This window comes from Bombyx mandarina, chromosome 16 (genome assembly GCF_030267445.1).
Source record: "Bombyx mandarina strain Sakado chromosome 16, ASM3026744v2".
NCBI lineage: Eukaryota > Metazoa > Arthropoda > Insecta > Lepidoptera > Bombycidae > Bombyx > Bombyx mandarina.
The window spans coordinates 9,141,955-9,164,879 of NC_143222.1; the positions used below are offsets into that span (position 1 = coordinate 9,141,955).

General features: G+C 35.1%; 1 protein-coding gene and 1 long non-coding RNA gene across 3 annotated transcripts in view; both read right to left on the reverse strand.

Annotated features, from left to right (window-relative positions):
- Mhcl (Myosin heavy chain-like) overlaps positions 1-22,925 on the reverse strand; it is a 303,019-nt gene that overhangs the window by 198,712 nt on the left and 81,382 nt on the right. Inside the window, exon 2 of one of the 2 annotated variants that reach the window (XM_089733604.1) lies at positions 7,883-8,951. The exons of the other annotated variant lie outside the window; for it this stretch is intronic. Within the exon in view, the coding sequence (XP_089589730.1) occupies positions 7,883-8,851 (969 nt within the window). The 5' untranslated portion in view covers positions 8,852-8,951. The remainder of the gene's footprint in view (positions 1-7,882; positions 8,952-22,925) is intronic. 2 annotated transcript variants of the gene reach the window in all.
- On the reverse strand, positions 13,692-14,838 carry LOC149501333 (uncharacterized). The gene is made up of 2 exons (XR_016324334.1): positions 14,630-14,838; positions 13,692-14,431 (listed from the first exon to the last, which is right to left on the reverse strand). It is a non-coding gene; the product is annotated as an uncharacterized LOC149501333 (long non-coding RNA).

Here is a 22,925-nt window from a genome sequence, read left to right on the forward strand (position 1 = left end):
AATGGTGTTCGAATACCGCAGGCAGGTACCGATTTTTCTAACGAAATGTGTAACTCCTTAACAATACCACCACCCTGCCTATTTCTGCCATAAAGCAGTAATAAGTTTCGGTTTGAAGGGTGGGCAGCCGTTGTACTTGAAAAACTAAGACTTTAAAACTCACGTCTCACGGTAAATGGTGGAATCTACATTGTGGATGTCTATAGGCTCCGATAACAACGTAACACCAGGTGGGCCGTGGACTCGTATACCCATCTCTCCTGTCTATCTCCACTTTATCCCACTAAGTGAGGTCGGCACAGTGAATTTTTTACTCCATTCTCCTCTATCAGCCGTCATCTCAACACTCACTCCTCTTTCTCTCATATCCGCATTCACACACTCCATCCATGTCTTCTTCGGTCGACCTCTTCCCCTTTTCCCTTTTGAATGCATCAAAGAAAATTTTGTTAGAACCATATGGTTTCATTTCCATGAAATCAATTTTACTAACTAAGAATATGCCTTTTTAAATTGACGTATTTGAATCAATTTTACAATTCGAATATAAAAAGTTCAACACTCGTAAACAAATTTATCACCTCGTTTTACAGATAAACCTACTAATTTAAAATACAACGATATTCTAGTTAACAAAATGAAGAAATAATTTCTTGCCAAATAGTGCCGACGAACACTCGATTTCACGCCATAAAATAAAGCGTGATGTTTTTATATACATTTTAGTCATCGTGGCCTAAAGGATAAGACGTCCGGTGCATTCGTGTGTATCGATGCACCGGTGTTCGAATCCCGCTGGCGGGTACCAATTTTTATAATGAAATACGTACTTAACAAATGTTCACGATTGACTTCCACGGTGAAGAAATAACATCGTGTAATAAAATGAAACCCGCAAAACTTTAATTTGCGTAATCACTGGTAGTAAGACCTCTTGTGAGTCCGCACGGGTAGGTACCACCACCCCGCCTATTTCTGCCGTGAAGCAGTAATGCTTTTCGGTTTGAAGGGTGGGGTAGCCGATGTAACTATACTGAGACCTTAGAACTTATATCTCAAGGTGGGTGGCGCATTTACGTTGTAGGTGTCTATGGGCTCCAGTAACCACTTAACACCAGGTGGACTGTGAGCTCGTCCACGCATCTAAGCAATAAAAAAAGAAAAAAAAAACATTCATTATATAGTTATATTATATACATTTTTTTTCTCATACCTATGTAATTAATTTCAAATCTATATCATATCCCGAAACGTAACGTAAAACAGCGTAATTAACTTCAAATGCAAGATTAGAAATTGACCCATTACTTTTTTTTTCTTACCTAAGCTGGATAGCCTTGAGAGGCTATTTCAGCGGAACCTAACTAGTAGGTGAGCTCACGGAGCTCAAACCTGACGACGTTGCTAACACGAACCCTAGCAAGAGCCGTACTTCGCAGAATCTACCACCGGATCGGAAACGCGACCCACTGAGAAGATCCGGCGAGAAACTCAGTGGGCTGTGTCTGAGGGCCCATTACTTGAGTCACTGAATTGGACAAATGAAATATGATTTTCTAATTAGATTTTTCCAGAATTCTAAACGAATTGATGAAAGGCTTCACTTAATAGCGTTAGAGTATTAAGAGTAGAGCGTTAGAGTATTAGTAGAGTAATAATTATTAAGTAGCTGTATTGTACGTAGATAGTGTGGACATGACAATGTCAATGCCACCTTCCATATTGAGGCATGAGATTCAAGTCTCAATTTCAGTGAATCGCCCCTACCCCACCCTTCAAATCGATAAGTATGTATACCTTCTTTGCGACAGGTTCTACCATTACGTAATTACTGGTGGTAGGACCTCTTGTGAATCCGCGCAGGTATGTACCACCACCCTGCCTATTTCTGCCGTGAAGCAGTAATGCGTTTCGGTTTGAAGGGTGGGGCAGCCGTTGTAACTATACTTGAGACCTTAGAACTTATATCTCAAGGTTGGTGGCGCATTTACGTCGTAGCTGTCTATGGGCTACAGTAACCACTTAACACCAGGTGGGCTGTGAGGTTGTCCACACTCTAAGCAACAAAAAAATAAATAAAAAAAAAGATATTAATACCTAGTGATGCGATTAAAATAATGATATACGGTCAAATTATGTACCTTTTTTCATTCTATAAGACACTGGGCACGGTATTTATAAGGGTTATATTATGGTTTAATCTACAAACAGTTATAACGTTTTTTAACTGGTGGTAGGACGACAGGTCACCACCTTACCTATTTCTGCAGTGAAGCAGTAATGCATTTCGGTTTAAAAGGGCAGCCGTTGTACTGTAAAAACTAAGACTTTGAACTCGTGTCGCATGATGAAAGGCAGAATTGACTAGGTTAATGTCTATGTCCTCAGGTGACCACAAGCACCACGTGGGTCGTAAGCTTGTTCGCAAATGTTAGTAATAAATCTATATATATATATATATATATATATATATATATAAATGAATTGCTGTTCTTTAGTCTCGCTAAAACTCGCGAACGGCTGGACCGATTTGGCTAATTTTGGTCTTGAATTATTCGTGGAAGTCCAGGGAAGGTTTAAAAGGTGAAAAAATATAAAAAAGCTCGGAATTATATTATAACAAACAATTTTGTTTTTCCTTTGATATGTCCCCTTGATGTGTCTTTTATTTATCGATTGAGGCACTACGAAGTCTGCCGAGTCAGCTAGTAAATAATAATAATAATAACCTATATTGTGTGATTGAATCGAGTTTGAAGTCAAATAACAATGTAAATTCAAAACATAACAATTCCATATTCACGCCGCACTTATTAATAGCAGGTTTAACGTGTAAACTTACAATAGAACAGCTAAATGTCTTTAAATATTACAAAACCTAATGCTAACCGGCGACAGAAGCAAAACCGCAAATAGGTTGTAAGTTTGTAATAGTTTGTGTACAAAATGCAAGAGTACTTGTTTAAATTTCAATTCTAGAAATAATAACGTGTTCACGTAGATTTACGTACGTACGAATTTTTTTTAGAGGAAAAATAAATACAGTCGAGTTTGCCGAGTCTTGAACCTGCGATTTTTCACACGTATTGCACTCCTACACCACATAGCCACAAGCGCAATCACTATGGTCAACCATGCATGAGATTAAATAAAAATAATGATAAGTAAAAAAAAACTGCAATCAATAATAGCAGTAGTTGCATACAATAAAATCTTTTAACAATTTTTATTAATTTTTTTTCAAGAACGCTTCTTCGAGTGAAGGCCTCCTCCAGTACGTCATATTACTGCGCTAATAATAGTCAAAAATACTTGGTTTCCATTAATCACCCTGGCAACGTGGTCATTTATTTCCAGGTTTTTGTCGGTATGTGTAAAGGACAATGCCCAAAAATGGGCCAACTTTATGTCAAAACTATTTGTACTTGAAAAACTATGCCTTATTTTTTTACGTTGTTTAGTTTATGTATCAACATTTCTTTCGCCCTGGCATTGTTTTACAAAAAAATAAATTACTTATTTGATAACATCCCAAAACTTAGTGGCATAGTTTTTAAATTCGCCAATAGACAAAGGGCTTAGCCCATACAGCCTTATAGTAAACCTATATGCTGCCAAACGCAAGAGTTGTCTGTGTCTTGAACAACAAATTAAAAAAAATAACTAATGGTTATAATTCAGACTTTAGTTTATTTTTGTTCAATTCAATATTTATATATTGTAATAATAATTATTACTTAAAACCATGAGTTATTTTATTTAATATTTTTAGATATTAATGATTCCATTAGTAAAAATCTCAATGGCCTACCATTACTCTATTCTTATTATATATGATCAGAGAGTTTTAGCAGCAACCCGAGTGAAGCGTCACTTGAAGTTTTATTTTAATGTTTTTTTAATAGTTTATTGTGATGTATAATATATAAATTGGGCGTTGTTTTGTGTATTAAACGTCAATAATCGTTGTTCACGATTATTGAGGCATTGGAATAAAACTGTGGCTAACATAGCAGTGACTGTTTTTTTTTTTCAAGATAAAAGGTCTGCGGAAATTTGTGTTCACTCAATGCGCTATTCATCGAGTTGATGTCAAAACTCCCAAAAAGCAATAAAAAGAGATACACCGGCTTTTTATTGACATAGAAAAATATAACTATGACAGACTAGGCTGTATAGGCTACGCTCTTTGCCTGCTTATTGGCGAATTTAAAAACAACAACAACAATATCGTTGTCGGTTTCCGGATTTTCATTTCATTTTATTATTATTATGAGGATATAATAATAATAAAATGTACGTAAGGGCTTATTCCTAGCAACATTAACCACCATTAACTTATTTAATACTGTAAATATTGATGAAAGCGATTATTGATTTCGAAAAAAACAATTAACAACTTAATTTTAGCTGCAGAAAAAAACAGATTTCTCTTAAACCTGGGTGAGAATATAAAAATAGTTTTCTGAATATGAAACGATATTTCTTTGTCTATCAAAATAAATTAAAACCATCATGACGCGACAACTTTTTTTAGGGGCCCAAACGCCCATAGAAAATGGGCATTGTCCTTTTTTAGACACGAGCTAAACTGAACAGTTCTGTGGGTGCCTAAACTTATAAAGTGTAGGTGACAAATTATACGGGAGATTAGCAATTGAATTTAAAGACGTTACGAAACATGCATTGTCTGTTCGCAGCCAAGTATTTGTAGCAATTAATATACACACATTAAAAATGCACATATGATAAATGGATTTATGTTGATCGTAAATAATTGAATAATTGGATGCATCGAAAATATTTGGTTCACATGTTCTGTTTGATACTAATGTATTTATAAATAAGTCAAGACCAAACAGTTCAGTGCCTTTTTCTCGTCTGTCACTTTCTGTTTCAGAAATAAAATAGATGTGTGGTGTCTTGGGACACCGGATAGGAAGGAAGTTCCTTATTATAAACATATTAATTTTAAGTTCTATTCGAGGTATAAAGAAAATAATTATTCGGGTATACATTTTTTATTATGTTTTTTTTATTGATAAAAAAAAAACTACTTCACAAAGTTATCAACTTTATTTTATTCACAATGATTTATAAAAAATATATAATAATATACAAAGAAACAGCTATCTATGAATAATAATAATAACCATCATCACGTAGGCTATACATTAGACACTGTATAGCCATCATACTAAGACTGTACATAAATAATAAAAATCTTACGTTACGGACGTTTTTTCCCGGTTAGGGTACCTACCCCTCCGCATCGACCCATAAGGAATTTCGATCCAAAAATAAGTAAAAAATACATAAAATGAATCTAAATCTTGAGATGACGTTGGTTATATGGATGACCATTATACGAAAACTAGCTTTAACTAAATATTCTAATACAGAAAAAAATTATATTTGACTGATTAGCTCGACATACTTATGCTAAAAATAAATTGGATTTTCTAAGGTCCTCGTAGGGTGGATTATTTAATCGTAAGGTCGTAAATAAAGTTTAAAAATTTTACCATAATTAATCTCAACAATTAGTTTAAAAAAAACTCCAAAAACGTAACTGTAGAAACAATTAATTTTAGCCCACGCTCTTTTATAAGTTTTCCCGAAGCGTTGGCACAGTTTGTACATACATAATACGTGATCTACAATTCATATGCACGTCTCGAAGTCGGGTTTATTATGTAAGCGAGGCTTGTAACAAATCAACATTAGACGATTTGCATTTGTCGTCCTTGTTTGTCATTTTTATCATTGTTGTTGTAAAGGTGATATTTGTGTGTTCTAATGTTTCTAGTTAATCACATTCGAATGTATTATTAAAGGGATTCATTGTGAATGTTTTGTTGTATTTTAGTCGCTTTATGTTTAGTCTCTATAGTGGCTCTTTCACAATACAAGCAGTGCGATTATGGAATTCTCTCCCTCAACCTATTCGTGCTAGTTCCTCTCTAGAATTTCTTAAGAGTCTAATTAAGAAACATTTCCTGTCACTTTAATTGTATTGAAGTTATTGTTTGTGTATGTTTATTTATATGTATTTTTCATTTTATATTAGATTTTTTTTCTAAGCTTAATTTAATTGTCATGCTTTAATACCTTTTATATTGTACACTTTTCCCCTCTTATACATCGTATTTCTCTCTGCTAATGGTTTGCTGGAAGAAAACTCATGAATGAGTTAAGCTCGCCTTTGTACATAGGATTTAGACATTCTTTAAATCTGTTTTTATTTTATTTTCTTTTTGTGTACAATAAGTATAAATAAATAAATATTTTATCGGACCTGTCTAATCACGAAAAACTAAAAACTGTAAACCATAATGTAGCCCTTAGAAAAACCGTGTCCAGTGTCTTATAGAATCAAAAAAGGTAGATAATTTGACCGTTAATCATTATTTTAATCGCATCATTAGGTATTAATAATGGTAGGATCTGTCGTAAAGAAGGTATACATGCTTATCGATTTGAAGGGTGGGGTATCGGTGATGCACCGAAATTGAGACTTGGACCTGATACCTCAATATGGAAGGTGGAATTGACATTGTGATGTCCAGCACCTTAACTTAAAGTTGAGAATCGCGTGTCTTGTCGTAATTTGGGCGGTATTTAACCTCAGGGTCTTTATTGAATAGAACAACAGGTGCGTCGGCTGCGGAAGCTGCTTAGTAACACGCACGAGCGTTTCTAGCAGTTAGCCAGTTCCGACGGATCGTGCTATCTGGCTACTCAACGGCATACTAGCCATGCTCCTGATAAGGATATATTTCATGATTATATGAAGCGACTTGAAACATTTGTTAAAACCTACAAAATCTACCATATGAATGCCTTATAGGCGTTTTGGTTGATATGTAGATTTAAAAAAATACTGTCATAAAAAAAAGAGCATGCCAAAACGATTTCGGAGTATAGATAGATATTTGATGTCAACTTATTTAACTTTGTAATGTCGAAATTTTGGGGGTTCTATTCGTTTCATTTTCTCTATTGAATTATTTTATTTAATTAAATTTTGTAATGTAATTTTTCATGGAGATTGATTGATCAAGGCAAAGTAAAATATGCTTTCTTATTTCGGAGAAAATAGCCAAAATGCTATACGGTCATAGTCAAAACTATAAATTGTTATTCATTTTTGTATAAATCTTACACTAATAATGAATATAATTAATGAATGAATAAAAACACACAAACCGACAGCAAAAAGGTTATCTGACTTCAGCAGGTAACCTAGGCAAGACATCTTAAAAATTCAAACACACTTCTGTTACTTTATAAAGTAGATATAGATAATTTCGTAACTGCTGACCCTGGACTATAATAAATCTTTGACACAATATAAAGACATTTTTAATTAGTAACCTATGAAATATTATATAATACCTTGCCTGACCTCTAAGCATTATTATGAAAATAATTGAAAATATAACTTCCTAATTTAGCTATATTTTCAATCATAACTATGTTCTTGGTATTCTCAATATGAACATTGGTTTACGGACTGTTATCTCCTTTAACGAAAATGTGCTTTAGGTAATCTTTCTAGAGCACTCAATGTGGATCAACTTTCTATGGTATTTTAGCTTCCCAGCAAACTAAGGTGGAGCTCAAATGAGTGGTCTAGATAAGATATGACTCAAAGATTACAAACATAAGTGACCAGAATGCCGTTTTAAGTCAAAACGGTCATGTGATGGTAAACATCTTTGAAACTATGATCGCGTGACTGCCTAACAATGGTAGCATATAAGTCGTGCACGGACCATCGATAGCGAGGCGGTGCAGCAATCATTGGCTACCAAATACGATTGAGATATCAAAGAGCAATCGTGGCCCGAGGCGAGGATTTGATTGACGTGGAACTTACCTCGAGTACGGGCGGCGGATGGTGCTGTGAAGACAGTTCGCTCCATGGCCGCAATAACGCGCGTTCAGTATCGGCGCCAACCGTAGCGAAACTCACACCGCACCTCCTCCAAAGCGAAAGTTCGTACAGTTTACGCCATGGTACTCCATCGTTTTTTGTGGTTTTCTTTCGGATACTTCCTCGAAACGATGGTGTACGGATAAAAGACTCGGGCGGTATACCGTTTTTACTTGCTCCTTTCCAAGGTGGTTTTACTCCATTGGCTTTTCCATTTGATGCACTACTTCCAGTAGAGCCCTTGCGTTGTAACATTGATTTATTTTGTGTAGGAGTCTTCTTCTTATCATCGAACAACATTGAATTGCCGAGTTCTTCGTCATGATTGGCACAATCTGACTTGACCTGTTCTATAGTAACGACGCCTGATTTTCGTTCTCTATAGCTGGATCTTGATGCTGTTCTCACAAAGGTTTGTTTAGTTTTGTCACCATCTACTTCGTCCTGTACAACAGGATCATCAAAATACCGCATCCGAGCCGTTTTCATCAGGGATGCTTTAGTATTTTGTGCAAAAAGACGTTCGCATGGATCCATTGCCTTATTGGGATCTACTTTTGATTTAAAATTCTCCGAATCAGTATCACTGTGTCCTTCATACGAGCTTGTACTGTTGCTAAAGCTCTTTGTGAATCCTCCATCGTTGGGTTTACTTAAATCTTGTTGATTTCGATCTGCTTCTTTGATTTCAATGATGCAATCTCCACGAAAGGACTTTTTAGATTGCAAACTAGTGTTCGAGTCAGACTTTGCGAGTGGATTGTGTTTATGATCTACACACCCATTGGCATGGGCTTTACCTATACAGTGTTTGTGGATTTTGGCCAGCGCGGCCAAGGTCTTGTTCCCATTTGGCGATACTTCGTCGCCGCATCGTAACGACTGTTCGAATGAGCCTTGAACGTGAAACATTCTTCGTCTATTCTTTGACGTTGGTATATAGAACGAACGTTGTGTTTGGCATTTTCAGAGATAAAAATTAAATTGATCAAGTCTTCGAAATGTCACAGAGCTGCGTAAGACACCTTGTTAACTTTAGTTATGATACGATGCAGATCGGCGCGATAAAACGACTGCTAACGAGATATTATCTGTAGTAAGGTTTATTTATTGATTTAGAAGCCGATGACTTTTTGAAATGTAACTAGTAAATCTGTAGACAAAAAAATTCCAAGACATCGATCACTATCACTTTATTCAGTTATATGTATGTGTTGTATCCACTATATTGACTATGTATAGTGAACTCGCGATAAAAAAATACTTTATTAAGTATGCCCAATTTGTGAAGGACTTGTTGGCGCAGTGAAATCCTGAACTATAACAGTACCGTTTAAAATGTTGTTTAGACGAGGCAATAAATGACCCAGACTCAAATGAAATTACGAAATAAATCGACATAGTTTTTGATCGTAAATCAACTTTAAAGTAATTAATCATAAATTGCTAACATTTTTGTCTCAACAAAAGTAAAAGCTGTTAAAGACAAGTTTGCATACATAATTTAAAATTCGATTTTTATGAGCGTTAAAATCGTTGTGACTAACACGGCCCACGCTGCGTTTCTTGTTAAAAACATGAATGCATTAATATTGTATCCGCTATTGAAACAAATCTCACAAATGTGAGATGCAACATACAGAAAACTTGTTTTAACGATAGCAATCTGAAGCGATCTCTCTGTTAATATTAGACATTGCAAATTTATTAATTATAACTTATTAGATATAAATCTTTTGCAATAAATAGAGGCAGGTTTTACCTTTAATACTACTTTTGAGTACTTCTTTTAAGTTTACATTCACTGGAATGTAAATTGGTGTTATAGTTAAGTTTTTAAGATAGGATACGAAATGAGGTCAAGATGAGAACGAATTTTCTGATTAGTAAATGTAATTTAATTACAAGATCTTCTGTCTTATGGTCGACTGTTTTGTTTGCCAATGTTATGAAAAGACATCAGAAGTAGATAATACCTTCTTCAGTAATCTCTAATACCTTCTTTGCCAGTAATTCTGAAGTGATATAACCTACAACTAAAATTAAATCCTAATACTAAACGATTTAATATCAAATCAAGATAGTTTCTAGTAAAATGTTTTTGAAGTGAAACTTCTTTAGGGTAGGTATGAGGGTAAAATTTTTACAGAACATCACGCAGGTATGCAACGGAAGTGACATCAAACTACTATTGAAATTAAGTACTTGTCAAATGTCAGTAGTAGTTGTTGCATTTTTCCAACTGGAAAGGCAAATGTATCATACCATACAGCCTAATATTTTATATTTTTTTTGTGAAAAATGATAATAGGAATTGAAATGAAATGAAAAGAATTTGGAATATTAATCAAATAGCATGAAATTAAATTAGTCAATTCAATTGGCAAAATATTAGTCATTTACAATTTAGAAATCTAAACATAATGTGACTGTCAACACTGAGGTTTGAGATTCACATTTGACAGACTTTTGGCGGAAACATATCTTTCTTTTCCCTTCCTCTAAGTCTCGGAAATCTAAAGTTTTAGATTTGTATAAATATAAGCAAGACTTATAAATTAGTTCGCCAAAAAAGTTTCATTTCTGACATGTGTACTTTGTACGCACGCACTTTTTTTTTATTACCTGGAAAGGTTGCTAGAATAAGTCTAGCCAATGCTTTACCCAAAACATGTAAATGCAAAGCTAACTAACTACATAATAAGCGTTTTATGTCGAAAGAAGCACTGGAAATTTTGATATCGTAACGCGAAATGTCAATATTTGGATGCGCATTATCTTACAGAACACGCGATCGATCGTGGGAAAGGAGTCTAGTTTTATTTATCAAATTAATATTTGCTTTAGCGGTTATAATAATCATTTTGGCTTTGTCAGTCCTTTCAAATTTGTATGTACATAATTCGCGCATTTGTTGTTTTTACATTTAATATAAACAAAATAAACCCCGTACATTTTACAGATTAATATTCGAGTGCCAAATTTTTGTCTTCTATACAGTGTGCATCCAAATGAGTAAATACTTGCATCGAAGTTTCTGGTTGTTAAAAGATAGATAGATGATGGATTTAAGGATTGAGTACATTTCAAAGATACCAAAATAACTGAAATCATAAATGTTTCCGAAAACAAAGCCAAAGCATTAGCTGAGAATGAGTCCTAACACGAAATTTAAAAAGAATTTACTAAAAAAACATTTTTAGCGGGTTCTTACTAAGTTAGCTTTTTATAAATAAAATCATGTTCTAAAAATTCTCATTTACAAGGGCCGTTTTTGAAAATCTTTAGGTCAACCCTTACTCTATGTATTCAGCGACGCTTATAAAAATATACGGCATTTATTAACTTCTACTAAACAGCTTTATCTTTTTTAACGGGATCTGATTATTATCTATGGCACACAAGAGGAGCCTCAGTGATAAGAGATGCGAGTTTGTAACTCTGACCTCGAGTTCACTCTTCCCTATTTTCTTTATTATTATCATTTTAATAATGGACGTAGTCAGACGAACGAGTACACGACCCATCTAGTGTTAAGCCTTTAGAGGACCACGTGAATGTCGATAAATTGATATTTAGACTAGGTTACTCGAGGTTACTAGGTACTCGAAACCGGTCTCATCTATATATTAGGTAATACATGAAGCAAAAACTTTGTACCCTTTTTTACGAAAATTGCGCGGTCGGAGGAATATGAAATTCCACACACTTATAGAGAATATATAGAAGGAATGCAGTATGTTATTTTTTTTAAATAATGCATAAAAATTATATAAAATCAATAAGTTTAATGCCAAACTTTTCTTATTGCTTAAAATCTGTGGTCAAATTGAGAATATATTAAATACTGTTTGTCTTTATTAATATTTGTCTAAAGTGTAGTCTTGGCGAAATCTGTGATATAAAAGTGTAATAATAGTCTTTGACAATAGAAGGGTAATAATGTTCAAACTTATAACTTCAATTAATTATAGTCGAATTTCGACTACGGGGGGACCACTAGTCATTATAATGACGTGAACGTAAATAGGCTAAGCACACATTAGTTGGCCAACGCCCGATGCAAATTTGTCTAGCGACACAGATCCTACTTATACAATAATATTGAAATGGCCATTGCATAAGAACAGTGTAGACTACGCACGTACGTGATCACAGAGAAATGACAATGACGATTGGCGGTAGTTTTTTGACTTTCCAGATTTTTTAAGCGGTAGGCAGCGGTTTGGCTCTGCCCCTGGCATTGCTGAAGCCCATGGGCGACGGTAACCACTCACCATCAGGTGGGCCGTATGCTCGTCTGCCTACAAGGGCAATAAAAAAATTTATCTGGAATCTGAATTGTTCGAAATTATACCAATTGTCCGAATGCAAAAACTGTTCTTCAGATAGGAGATTCGTCTTTTAGGAGACAACGGTAGGCAGCGACTTGACTATACCCCTGGCATTGCTGACGTCACGAGCGACGGTAACCACTTACTATTAGGTGGGTTGCGTGCTCGTCTGCCTACAAAAGGCAATAAAAAAAACATCAAAAAAAAATCGGTTCTTCTACATTATCGAAGGAAACCATAAACAACTTGTTAAGGATCTCTAAATCCCCCTCCAAACAAGTTTTTATTCTCGCCCACCACCGAGCCTCACTTCATCGAGCGATCGCGAACGCATATACATCTTTAACGATAACATACATTATCTACTACAATATTCAACTTCATTATTATTTGTTCTTCAGTTTTTTATCTTTTAATATACTTGTAAATACGAGCCAAATCGTTTCATTGAAGAGTACAATAAGACATCCAGCAAGGAACATTGGTGACCTCGACGTGATCAACGTGATCAACATCAAACAGCAGGGAAGTGTCCATTCCTGATTTATATCTATTCTCATCATAAATCATCCATTAATTCATCCATAGGCCTTAGACTCGAACGAAAGTTAGCTTAATGTACTTTAAACTTTAACAAACTACCTCCATCTTAATAACTAAGAGTGAAATACATTAGTCAAAAGTTGATTATTACACAATTGATATTAAAATCACGAATCGCATCGCAACTATTGCGTTGCTTACGTAAACTTTCTTTTCTTCTTTTTCTAAGAAAATGACGAAAACTGCCTTTGAATGGGGGCCATAAACGTTGTGTAGATGTAATCTTCGAGCTCCCAAGCCGTGTGTAGGACGACTGTTAATTCGTCTAATGCAATGCCGTTCAAGTAATTTACGTAAATGATAAATGGAATATCCATCCATAGTATTTACTTCACGTAACCTGTCGTCGAATTATAATTTTAGAAATTTAAACGGAATATTCTTCGATAGATTTCGTATTTGTATACCAAATATTTAGGTAACTGTTATATACCTCTGTTTACTGAATGGAATCTAATTTTTACTAAATATTTTTAATGAATAAGGTTTTCTTTATTTTAATTCTTAGGCACCACAATATTTGTATTTATCACGTGACGAAAACTAAAAATATTATTGAGAGACTTCGATCAATAATACTACTAGATTAAGGATCAGGAACAAAAATAAGACGCTCCAGTGGCCACGTTTGCAGACACGAAAACATCTTCATTTCTTAGAAAAAAGTTTAATAATGTTAACGACTTCAGTTTATTATAAACCTTAAAACTTAACCATAAAGTTTAAATACCATTGCAAAATATATGTATTTAGGTCCTTTCGTCAGAAAAAGAATATTATGGAATAAATTTAAAATGTCACTTGAACATAAAAAGTCATCAGTACAAAAATATTTATTCTAAAATGATACTTAAAGCCTAATTTATAAGGTTAAAAATATTTGTTTAAAATTTCGTGCTTATTGTATTGTGGAACTAGATGTAGTTCTTGGTATTACATTTCAATGCTCAGAACACAGTAAGTATTGAAAGACATAGAGTTGCAGAATATACATATTTGTTTTAGGTTTATTTTGTATGGTCGCAACTATTTTTGACCGATTGAAAAAAGTAGTAGATAATATTTTACATTGCCGCTATTACAACAAATAGGTGATAAAAAATAAAATTGAATAAAGTAAAAAAAATATGAAAGGAAACACGAAACATGTTTTCCACGTATTCTTTATACAGAAGTAATTAAAACAATAATGTAGGTTTAATTACCTTTAAACAGATTCAGTTTGTTATAAAGCTGTCTTTTAGAAGTCATTTTTATATGAGCGGTTTCTTTTTTACAAATATAATGTAATCTTATATCAATGAATTTTTCTATAATCAGTTTAATTTAGGCTTATTTTATGGCTGTGTTCGTTTCCCCCAGAAAACAAATCCTTTTCAGCATATACGCTTAAAATATTTACACATACATATAAAGTTTTTTTAATACTTTTTTGCATTGATTTGCCACCACCATTGAACAATTCTAGAATTTTTATAAGGGTTCTATATTTCTTCTCTTTCTTTCGCGACAATATATATCCATTGTGCACAGCGACAAGGGGCTACTAGGAAATCTACAAACAAAAATAACATTATAAAATAACAAAACTACTCTATGCATTCCCTGTCCAAGAATAGGTGATGTTTGTTACAATAGTTGGTGCCTTGTTGCAAACATTGGCCAAACAATTACAATATTCGTAAATTCTGTTTTATTTACAATATAATTGTGTTTATTATTTTATGAAAAACACTTAATAATATAAATTTACCAAAAAAAGATATTCCTTCCAAAACCTTGGTGTTACGGTGGTTTTTTACTCAGTTTTTGAACGCGCATTGCAGCGTTTTGACGTCTTAGTGTTGGCTATGATTGGACCATACTAATTTGAAATAAGACCACAAATTTATTTGTGGTCTTATTTTTCGGGCCGTTTTTGAAGCGCTAATCGCGAATCTAGTAGTATTATTGATCGAAGTTGAGAGATGATGGTGGGACATCGTGAGATGCGTCAAGTCTGCCCTCTCCAGTACTACATGACGATCACGACCACTCTCTCAAGAGTAAAACGATTGAGAAGAAGAAGAAATATTGTTATAATATATTATTAAATATTATTATTTTTAGTGGTAGTTGGACCTCTTGTAAATCCGCACGGGTAGGTATTCCCCCTATTTCTGCCGTGAAGCAGTAATGCGTTTCCGTTTGAAGGGTGGGCAGCCTTTGTAACTAACTATACTGAGACCTTAGAACTTATATCTCAAGGTGGGTGGCGCATTTACGTCGTAGATGTCTGTGGGCTCCAGTGACCAGTTAACACCAGGGAGAGCCCATCCACCCATCTAAGCAATAAAAAAAACATATTATGTTATTGAATCCATGTGCCCACCGACGCGATGTATTGAAAAAAAAAATGCCTCATCTCTAAAACCGCCCTATCTATTTTCACACAATCGGATCGCCAATTCAAGAAACATAATATCATTAATTCGAGCAAAACTAAAGAATTCGATACTAAATTTCATAATAGCAGAATCACACATACAAGATCAAGGTGAATGACAGCGTTATTTCTGTGCTCGGTTGCATAACGAGGACCGCTAGATAAGATTAATTAGCACTTTATCATGGACGTAATGACTAAAGTAAATACAGTTTATCTTCAACGTTTTATAATAGCTTTACTGCATGTGAAGGCAAAGGGTTTTATGACTAGAGAAGCCTTCCCGCGCAACCAGTAAATATAATGTTCTGTTTTCGAAATTTACAATCTAATAAGGTTAATCGAATAAGGAGACTCATGAAAATTTCGTTTTAGGCAATTAACTTAAGCAGGTTGAGAAGCAAGATAATTTATACGCAACGTTTCCCTTTGCCTTGCTAAAGGGTTGAGACCTCTTGATAAGTTTTTACTGGTAGGACCTCTTGAGTAGGTAGGTACCACCACCCTACAGAAATACTGCCGTGAAGCAGTAATGCGTTTCGATTTGAAGGATGGGGCAGCCGTTGTAACTATACTTGAGACCTTAGAACTTATATCTCAAGGTGGGTGGCGCATTTACGTTGTAGATGTCTATGGGCTCCAGTAACCACTTAACACCAGATGGGCTGTGAGCTAGTCCACCCATCTAAGCAATAAAAAAAAAGATAAAAAACTCATAATACATATAATCTACTCTGTGAAAAATTATATCATTTTCCTTATAAACTGCTTTCGAAATTTATAGATCAAATACGATAGGAACAATACACAAAATGCAAAACTGTTCACAATAATATAAAAAAAAAAAATATACCTGTCTTGATTTGTAAAACACTCTTAAAAGAATGTGCAAAAATACAAATAGATGCGAAAAATCTTTTTAAATTACTCATAGACAAATCTATCTACAAATCCAGAGATCCTTGAAACAATCACGGATACAAAGACAGGCTGTATAATTTATTCATATTAGGTATAGTAGAGCGTTGGCGCCGATTCATGACATTTTTTATTCTCCTAATTTATTCAACGAGCGTTTGGAATACACATTCGCGGCAAAATTCGTAGAACTATTCCAATCTTTTAATCTAGGCTCGTAAAATTTATTAGCGTTGCATAAAAATAATAATGCTTGAATTGGACTTTAATTTCCATTGGTACGAGAGTTGATCATTAAATAATTGCGATGATAAGCTATTGTCAGTTTAAATTTGGAGTTTTGTTTTAAATGATTGCAGCCGATCGTGACAACGAGCATAAAGAGTAGCATTTATTCAAGAGCGAAACGTAAAAAATATTTGCTAGTCACATTCAGAGGATAAGGTACGTTCTCAATATTACTGCAATAACAGGTCATAGTTTTCAAACCTTTTTTTTTTCTTTTCCTACCTATGCTGATAGCCCTGGGAGGCTATTTCAGCTTCGCCCTAACATGTAGGTGAGCTCACGGGGTTCAAACCGGAGTGTTGCTAACACTGGCCCTAGCAAGAGCAGTGCTTCGCAGAATCTACCACCGGATCGGAAACGCGACCCACTGAGAAGATCCGGCAAGAAACTAAGTGGGCTGTATCTGTGCGTTAATTCGCTCGTCGAGCCCTTCGTCGCAAGCGAGATCAAACCTAATCATGTTACACAATACTCATAGATGTCTAGCGGTACATACCCATAATTGTTCTCGCTGTTAGTCAAATGAGACGCCAATGAACATCGCTCAAGCCGGTGACTTCTATACCTATCTAAAACACGTGTAGCGGATCGACAAAAAAAACCCAATCCATAAATCTAGACACTAAATCAAATAAGCACGCGACGTAATATGCGTTATAAAAACTGGTATTATAAATGTTAATATTAATTTAATGCGTACTTAGACTATTTTGATCGTTTGCAATCAACCGGTCGACACAACCGGTGCTTATATAATAAATATGTGAATTCCAAAAATCACAATTTAAATAATACATATTTAAATCATTTGTAGGATACCCGCAAAACTATAATTTGCGTAATCACTGGTGGTAGGACCTCTTGGGAGTCCGCACGGGTAGGTACCACCACCCCGCCTATTTCCGCCGTGAAGCAGTAATGCGTTTCGGTTCGAAGGGTGGGGTAGCCGTTGTAACTATACTGAGACCTTAGAACTCATATCTCAAGGTGCGTGGCGCATTTACGTTGTAAATGTCTATGGGCTCCAGTAACCACTTAACACCAGGTGGGCTGTGAGCTCGTCCATCCATCTAAGCAATAAAAAAAAAATACATCTGATGTGCATGTATTTTACTCATATATAGTTATGTTGTGACATTGAAAAACTGCCATTGAGAACGATTTGAATCTTGAAATTGTCTTTAAGGTATTTAAAGACGTCCCAACATTTCTTCATGACAGCACGATAACCTCCTGGAGACAGCAATAAAAACAGTACAGACAGTAAAAAAGCGTGGGATGTTTTTCAGGATATTATCAAAATAACTCTTCTACTCATATCTCTGTTCATAAAATATTTATAACTACTGATACCATGTACCCCACGCTTTTTTTACAATAAAATCATTTTTTCTTACACTATTTTTAATTCAAATTTATTAAAATCTATTTTTTTATACTTTAGTTAGATTTTCTATAAAAGCGTATTTTGTAATTATTTTTAAACTATTATTAATTTTTCATTTTTTAGTTTAATTTTCAATTTTTTCAATATATTTTTTTATCGAATTGTGATCGATCCTTAATAAGTATACCAAATATGGAGATAATCCGACGTTTTGAAGGGGGTCAAAATCATGTTCAAAGATTCCGTTACAAACATACATACTAACGTACATACGTCTGATGCTAATAAAAGCGTATTAATAAAATAGGACATAAGAACACAAGCTATCGTTGTTCGAACGATTTCATTAATTCGAAGCGGGAAAGTCTATTTTTGATTGGTACATGAATATAAAAATCGTTGACCTGTCACACCATTGTAGAAATGAAGAAGACGGAAGCGTAAAATACGTGACAGCGGCTCTGCCCTTCGCACCGGAAAACATTAACGTCAACGCACCAGAGACGAAAAGGGCAGAACGCATGCTTAGATTACGGAGTATCGCTTTAAGTCGACCTTAAAGAATATTCAAACATTTTAGCCCTTCCGTTAATGAAAAAAATCGAATTTTGTGATTGCTTAATGTTAAACGAGTAACTAAATACTAAAATAAGTAACAAGAAACGTAAAATAAAGTAATAAAAAACTAAATAACTAAAAAATAAAAATCAAACCCGCAAAATTATAATTTACGTAATTACTGGTAGTAGGACCTCTTGAGAGTCAGCGCGGGTAGGTACCACCACCCTGCCTATTTCTGCCGTGAAGCAGTAATGCGTTTCGGTTTGAAGGGTGAAGCAGCCGTTGTAACTATACTTGAGAACCTTAGAACTTATATCTCAAGTTGTGTGGCGCATTTACGTTGTAGATGCTCCAGTAACCACTTAACACCAGGTGGGCTGTGAGCTCGTCCACCCATCTAAGCAATAAAAAAAAACAAAAAAATAAAATAAAATAAAAAGACTAGTAGACGTTACGTTTTTATAATTCTCAACAGATCCATAATCTATGAAGGTTAGCGGAGCATCCAGACTTTACAATGTGGACAGTGACACCAACTTTGAGACATGAGGTCGGGGTCTCAATAGTATTTTACAACGATCGTGTCGTACTTCGAACCAGCACGCGTAATTGCTACAAAAGTCCAGTAAATACCCCCATTCTAATCAAATTACGTTCTATTTACTATAAATAATTATCTTTATGAATGAGAGTTTTTTTCTAGCATCATAAGCACACGGCTTCTGTACCGTAATGTTTATAAATAATCTCGACTAAATACACTAACATGTACAATGCAATATGATGCGTAGATACTAAAATTTTGAGAACATTTATTATGTTTCTAGTAGTTTTAAGTGTACGCTTTCGTCAGTCTACTTACTCTATTAGGGGAATAGGACGGGCGTCTTTTTTTTTTGTTTTTTTTTTTGCTGAGAATAGACAGAGGAATTTCAATCTACTCAATTTATATCACACAAGCAATCAATATTTCAATGAGAATTAACAAAAATGAATTTGGTACAGACGCGCGAAAGGCCCACCCCCGTGGCATGCGAACAGTACCGTTCATAAATACAAGTTTACTTTGGGATTTCGGCACGATAATGAGACAGTCAAATTATAAATCACATCAAATGAAAGTGTTTTTGGTAGCTTAGATGGGTTGACCAGCTCACAGCCCACCTGGTGTTAAGTGGTTACTGGAGATCATAGACATCTACAACGTAAATGCGCCACCGACCTTGAGATATAAGTTCTAAGGTCTCAGTATAGTTACAACGGCTGCCCCACCCTTCAAACCGAAACGCATTAGCGCTTCACGGCAGAAATAGGCCGAGCGGTGATACCTACCCGTGCGGACTCCCAAGAGGTCCTACCAAATGTTTACATTACAACAATTTATTGCAATCTAATATGATTTCACAGTTATTCCACTACATATTATTATGTATTTTAAAATAAAATATACTTTAATCTTCGGGTGTGTTTACTGGAAATAGCGATGAATGGTATAAACGGGACATCGATTCGATGAAATATCAAAAATAAAGTATTGGCGGTTTTTTTTTTTTAAACCAACTTTTCCTTTTTTTCTTTTCAGATAACCTTTAGTGGTTCGAGGAATTTCTAAATTACTTCTAATAATGTTTGTGCTTTTTATCATTGTAGAACTGGGGACGGATTTACGACAACTGTTGTTGCTGCTTAGGAAGTTATAACAATAGGTGATTTATAGTGGGACAATAAATTTTCATATAAAATTTATAAAGGGCGTCCTTGTTTTGCTATCGGAATCTGGCCTTTATTAATTTCAGGAAATGTGTCTGAGCTCTAGGCCTTAATTGAGAGGGGGGAGGTTTGCTAACAACCAAGACACCGCAGCCACCACCGGGGCATATGCGCGTCCTACTGACAAGAAACAGTGAAAAACTGACTTATGGTCGTTTGTTGTAACTTTAGAACTATTTTTTTTTTGCTTAAATGTGTGGACGAGCTCACAGCCTACCTGGCGTTAAGTGGTTACTGGAGCCCATAGACATCTACAACGTAAATGCCCCACCCACCTTGAGATACAAGTTCTAAGTTCTCAAGTATAATTACAACGGCTGCCCCACCCTTCAAACCGAAACGCATTACTGCTTCACGGCAGAAATAGGCTGGGAGGTGGTAACTACCCGTGCGGATTCACAAGAAGTCCTACCACCAGTAAAAAAAGAACTATAGACCTATAGCTTTAGATAACATACCGAGAGTTGTGCCAACCAATTAACATTATGTAACGTTATATCAAGGACAAGGACTACAACAACAAGCAACGTTATATAGCGCTAGAGATAGTGAAGCGCTTAGGGCTTAACGAGTTCAGAGAAGATTTAGTACCATGAATGTACTAAGACGCCCTTTAGTACCATGAATGTACTAAAGACGCCCTTTAGTACCATGAATGTACTAAAGACGCGCGCAATCTATTTCAAATGCGTATTTTACATCAAAGTTCATGGTATTCGGGTTTCGTTTATTTACAAATCTACATTACCAATATTTTAATTATACACGGTGCCTTTGTAATAAGGCAGCCGTGAAATTCGAATAAAGCAAACATGTAGTTCTGACGTCACCCCTGAAGGATTGTTTGAGTGTTATATTTAGTTCAAAACAAACATTCAATATTTATATTTTAAGACGTTAATCTTTGCGCTGCCTTATTTACACGTAGCTTTGATTAGGGAATTGCATATTCATTTCAATTTCCTTAAAGGAGGAGCCATTTAGGATTCACACACACACATACTCACACACACACTCACACAATTTCAACAGCACTTGTTAATATAACAATATTTTAGGATTCCTTATATAATAATTTACCTCAAAAATAATAATGTAGAGGAGACTCCAAGAAAACAACTACCTGTAGACAGATTCTGGTGGTAGAACCTCTTGTGAGTCCCCGCGGGTAGGTACCACCACCCTGCCTATTTCTGCCGTGAAGCAGTAATGCGTTTCCGTTTGAAAGGTGGGGCAGCCGTTGTAACTATACTCGAGGAGACCTTAGAACTTATATCTCAAGGTGGGTGGCGCATTTACGTTGTAGATGTCCATGGGCTCGAGTAACCACTTAACACCAGGTGGGCTGTGAGATCGTCCGCCCATCTAATCATAAAAAATAAAAGAATTCGTAGAAAGAAGATTATAGTTAATAATCATTCGAAATAGTCTTAACAGAACCCGGAAGTTACACAAAATTTTAAAAACACATGCTATTTAAAAACGAAAAAAAAAAAACTTTGCGCGACGGAATCCAAAGCCTCCCCCGCGACGAGTGAAACTTTCGCTCGCCAAAACTTTACGTAGACAAACGTTTCACGGTATATTTAATGCATTAACGAGACAATGTGTTACGGACGGTTTCGCCAAATATTAACAGCGTGACCGTACTATTGTTGCGAGTCTCAAAACAACGCTGTATTCCGTGTGTTTCTACCTAGTTTTACATTCATACATTATCTTATTCGGTGTTATGTAAAACTTGCACGTGTCTTTTACCAGATAAACATTAATTTATATATGATTTTTTCCTCTACCTATTCGTTAGTAGCTTAAGAGGCTATTCCAGTTACGCGCAGACGGGTAGGTGAGCTCACGGGCTCAACCTAAGAAAATTTGCTAACACTAGCCCACTGAATTTCTCGCCGGATCTTCTCGATGGGTCGCGTTTCCGATACGGTGGTAGGTTCTGCGAAGCACGGCTCTTGCTAGGGTTCGTGTTAGCAACGTCGTCAGGTTTGAGCCCCGTGAGCTCACCTACTAGTTAAGGTTACGCTGAAATAGCCTCTCAAGGCTCTCAGCTAGGTAGGATAAAAAAAAAAGCAAATGCCTCCCTATGCAATAGAATAAGACTTTACCATTCATAGCTCCATGTTTATTAGTTAGTCTTGCAATACGCATGCAAGTATATTTTCCTGTTCACAAAACGTTCAAATTCGTTCAAGTCAGTCAAATTAAATAATACAAAAAGTCTAGAAAAACAATTATCACTAAACTAAGTCCGTCCGAAAGAATAACGAATGTCATCAAACAATTGACCTGTAGTTGTGAGGAGGGCTTCAATTGGATAATTATTTAGTTGTCTACCAAACGATGCGGTTAAGAGAAAGGAATACAGCACTTATTTAACTTGTGGTTAGGTTAAGCTATCATACATATGACGATGTTTTATTGTACATATGTCGGTATAGTGAAGTCTAATATTGATTTATTTAAATTTTTCAAATCTAACAACTCAATTCTAATCTATGATACATAAAATTCTATAGGACCATTTTTAGTATATTCCTTTAGGCAATTTACCTGCAAATATAGTGTACAATTTCAAGCTCCAACAACGAGGCAAAAGAAACTAAAATCGAATTATAATAAGGACAGATTTTATAGATAATTTTTTTATTGGTTTAGTAGCAATTGATGAGCTTTAGAGTTTTCGACAAC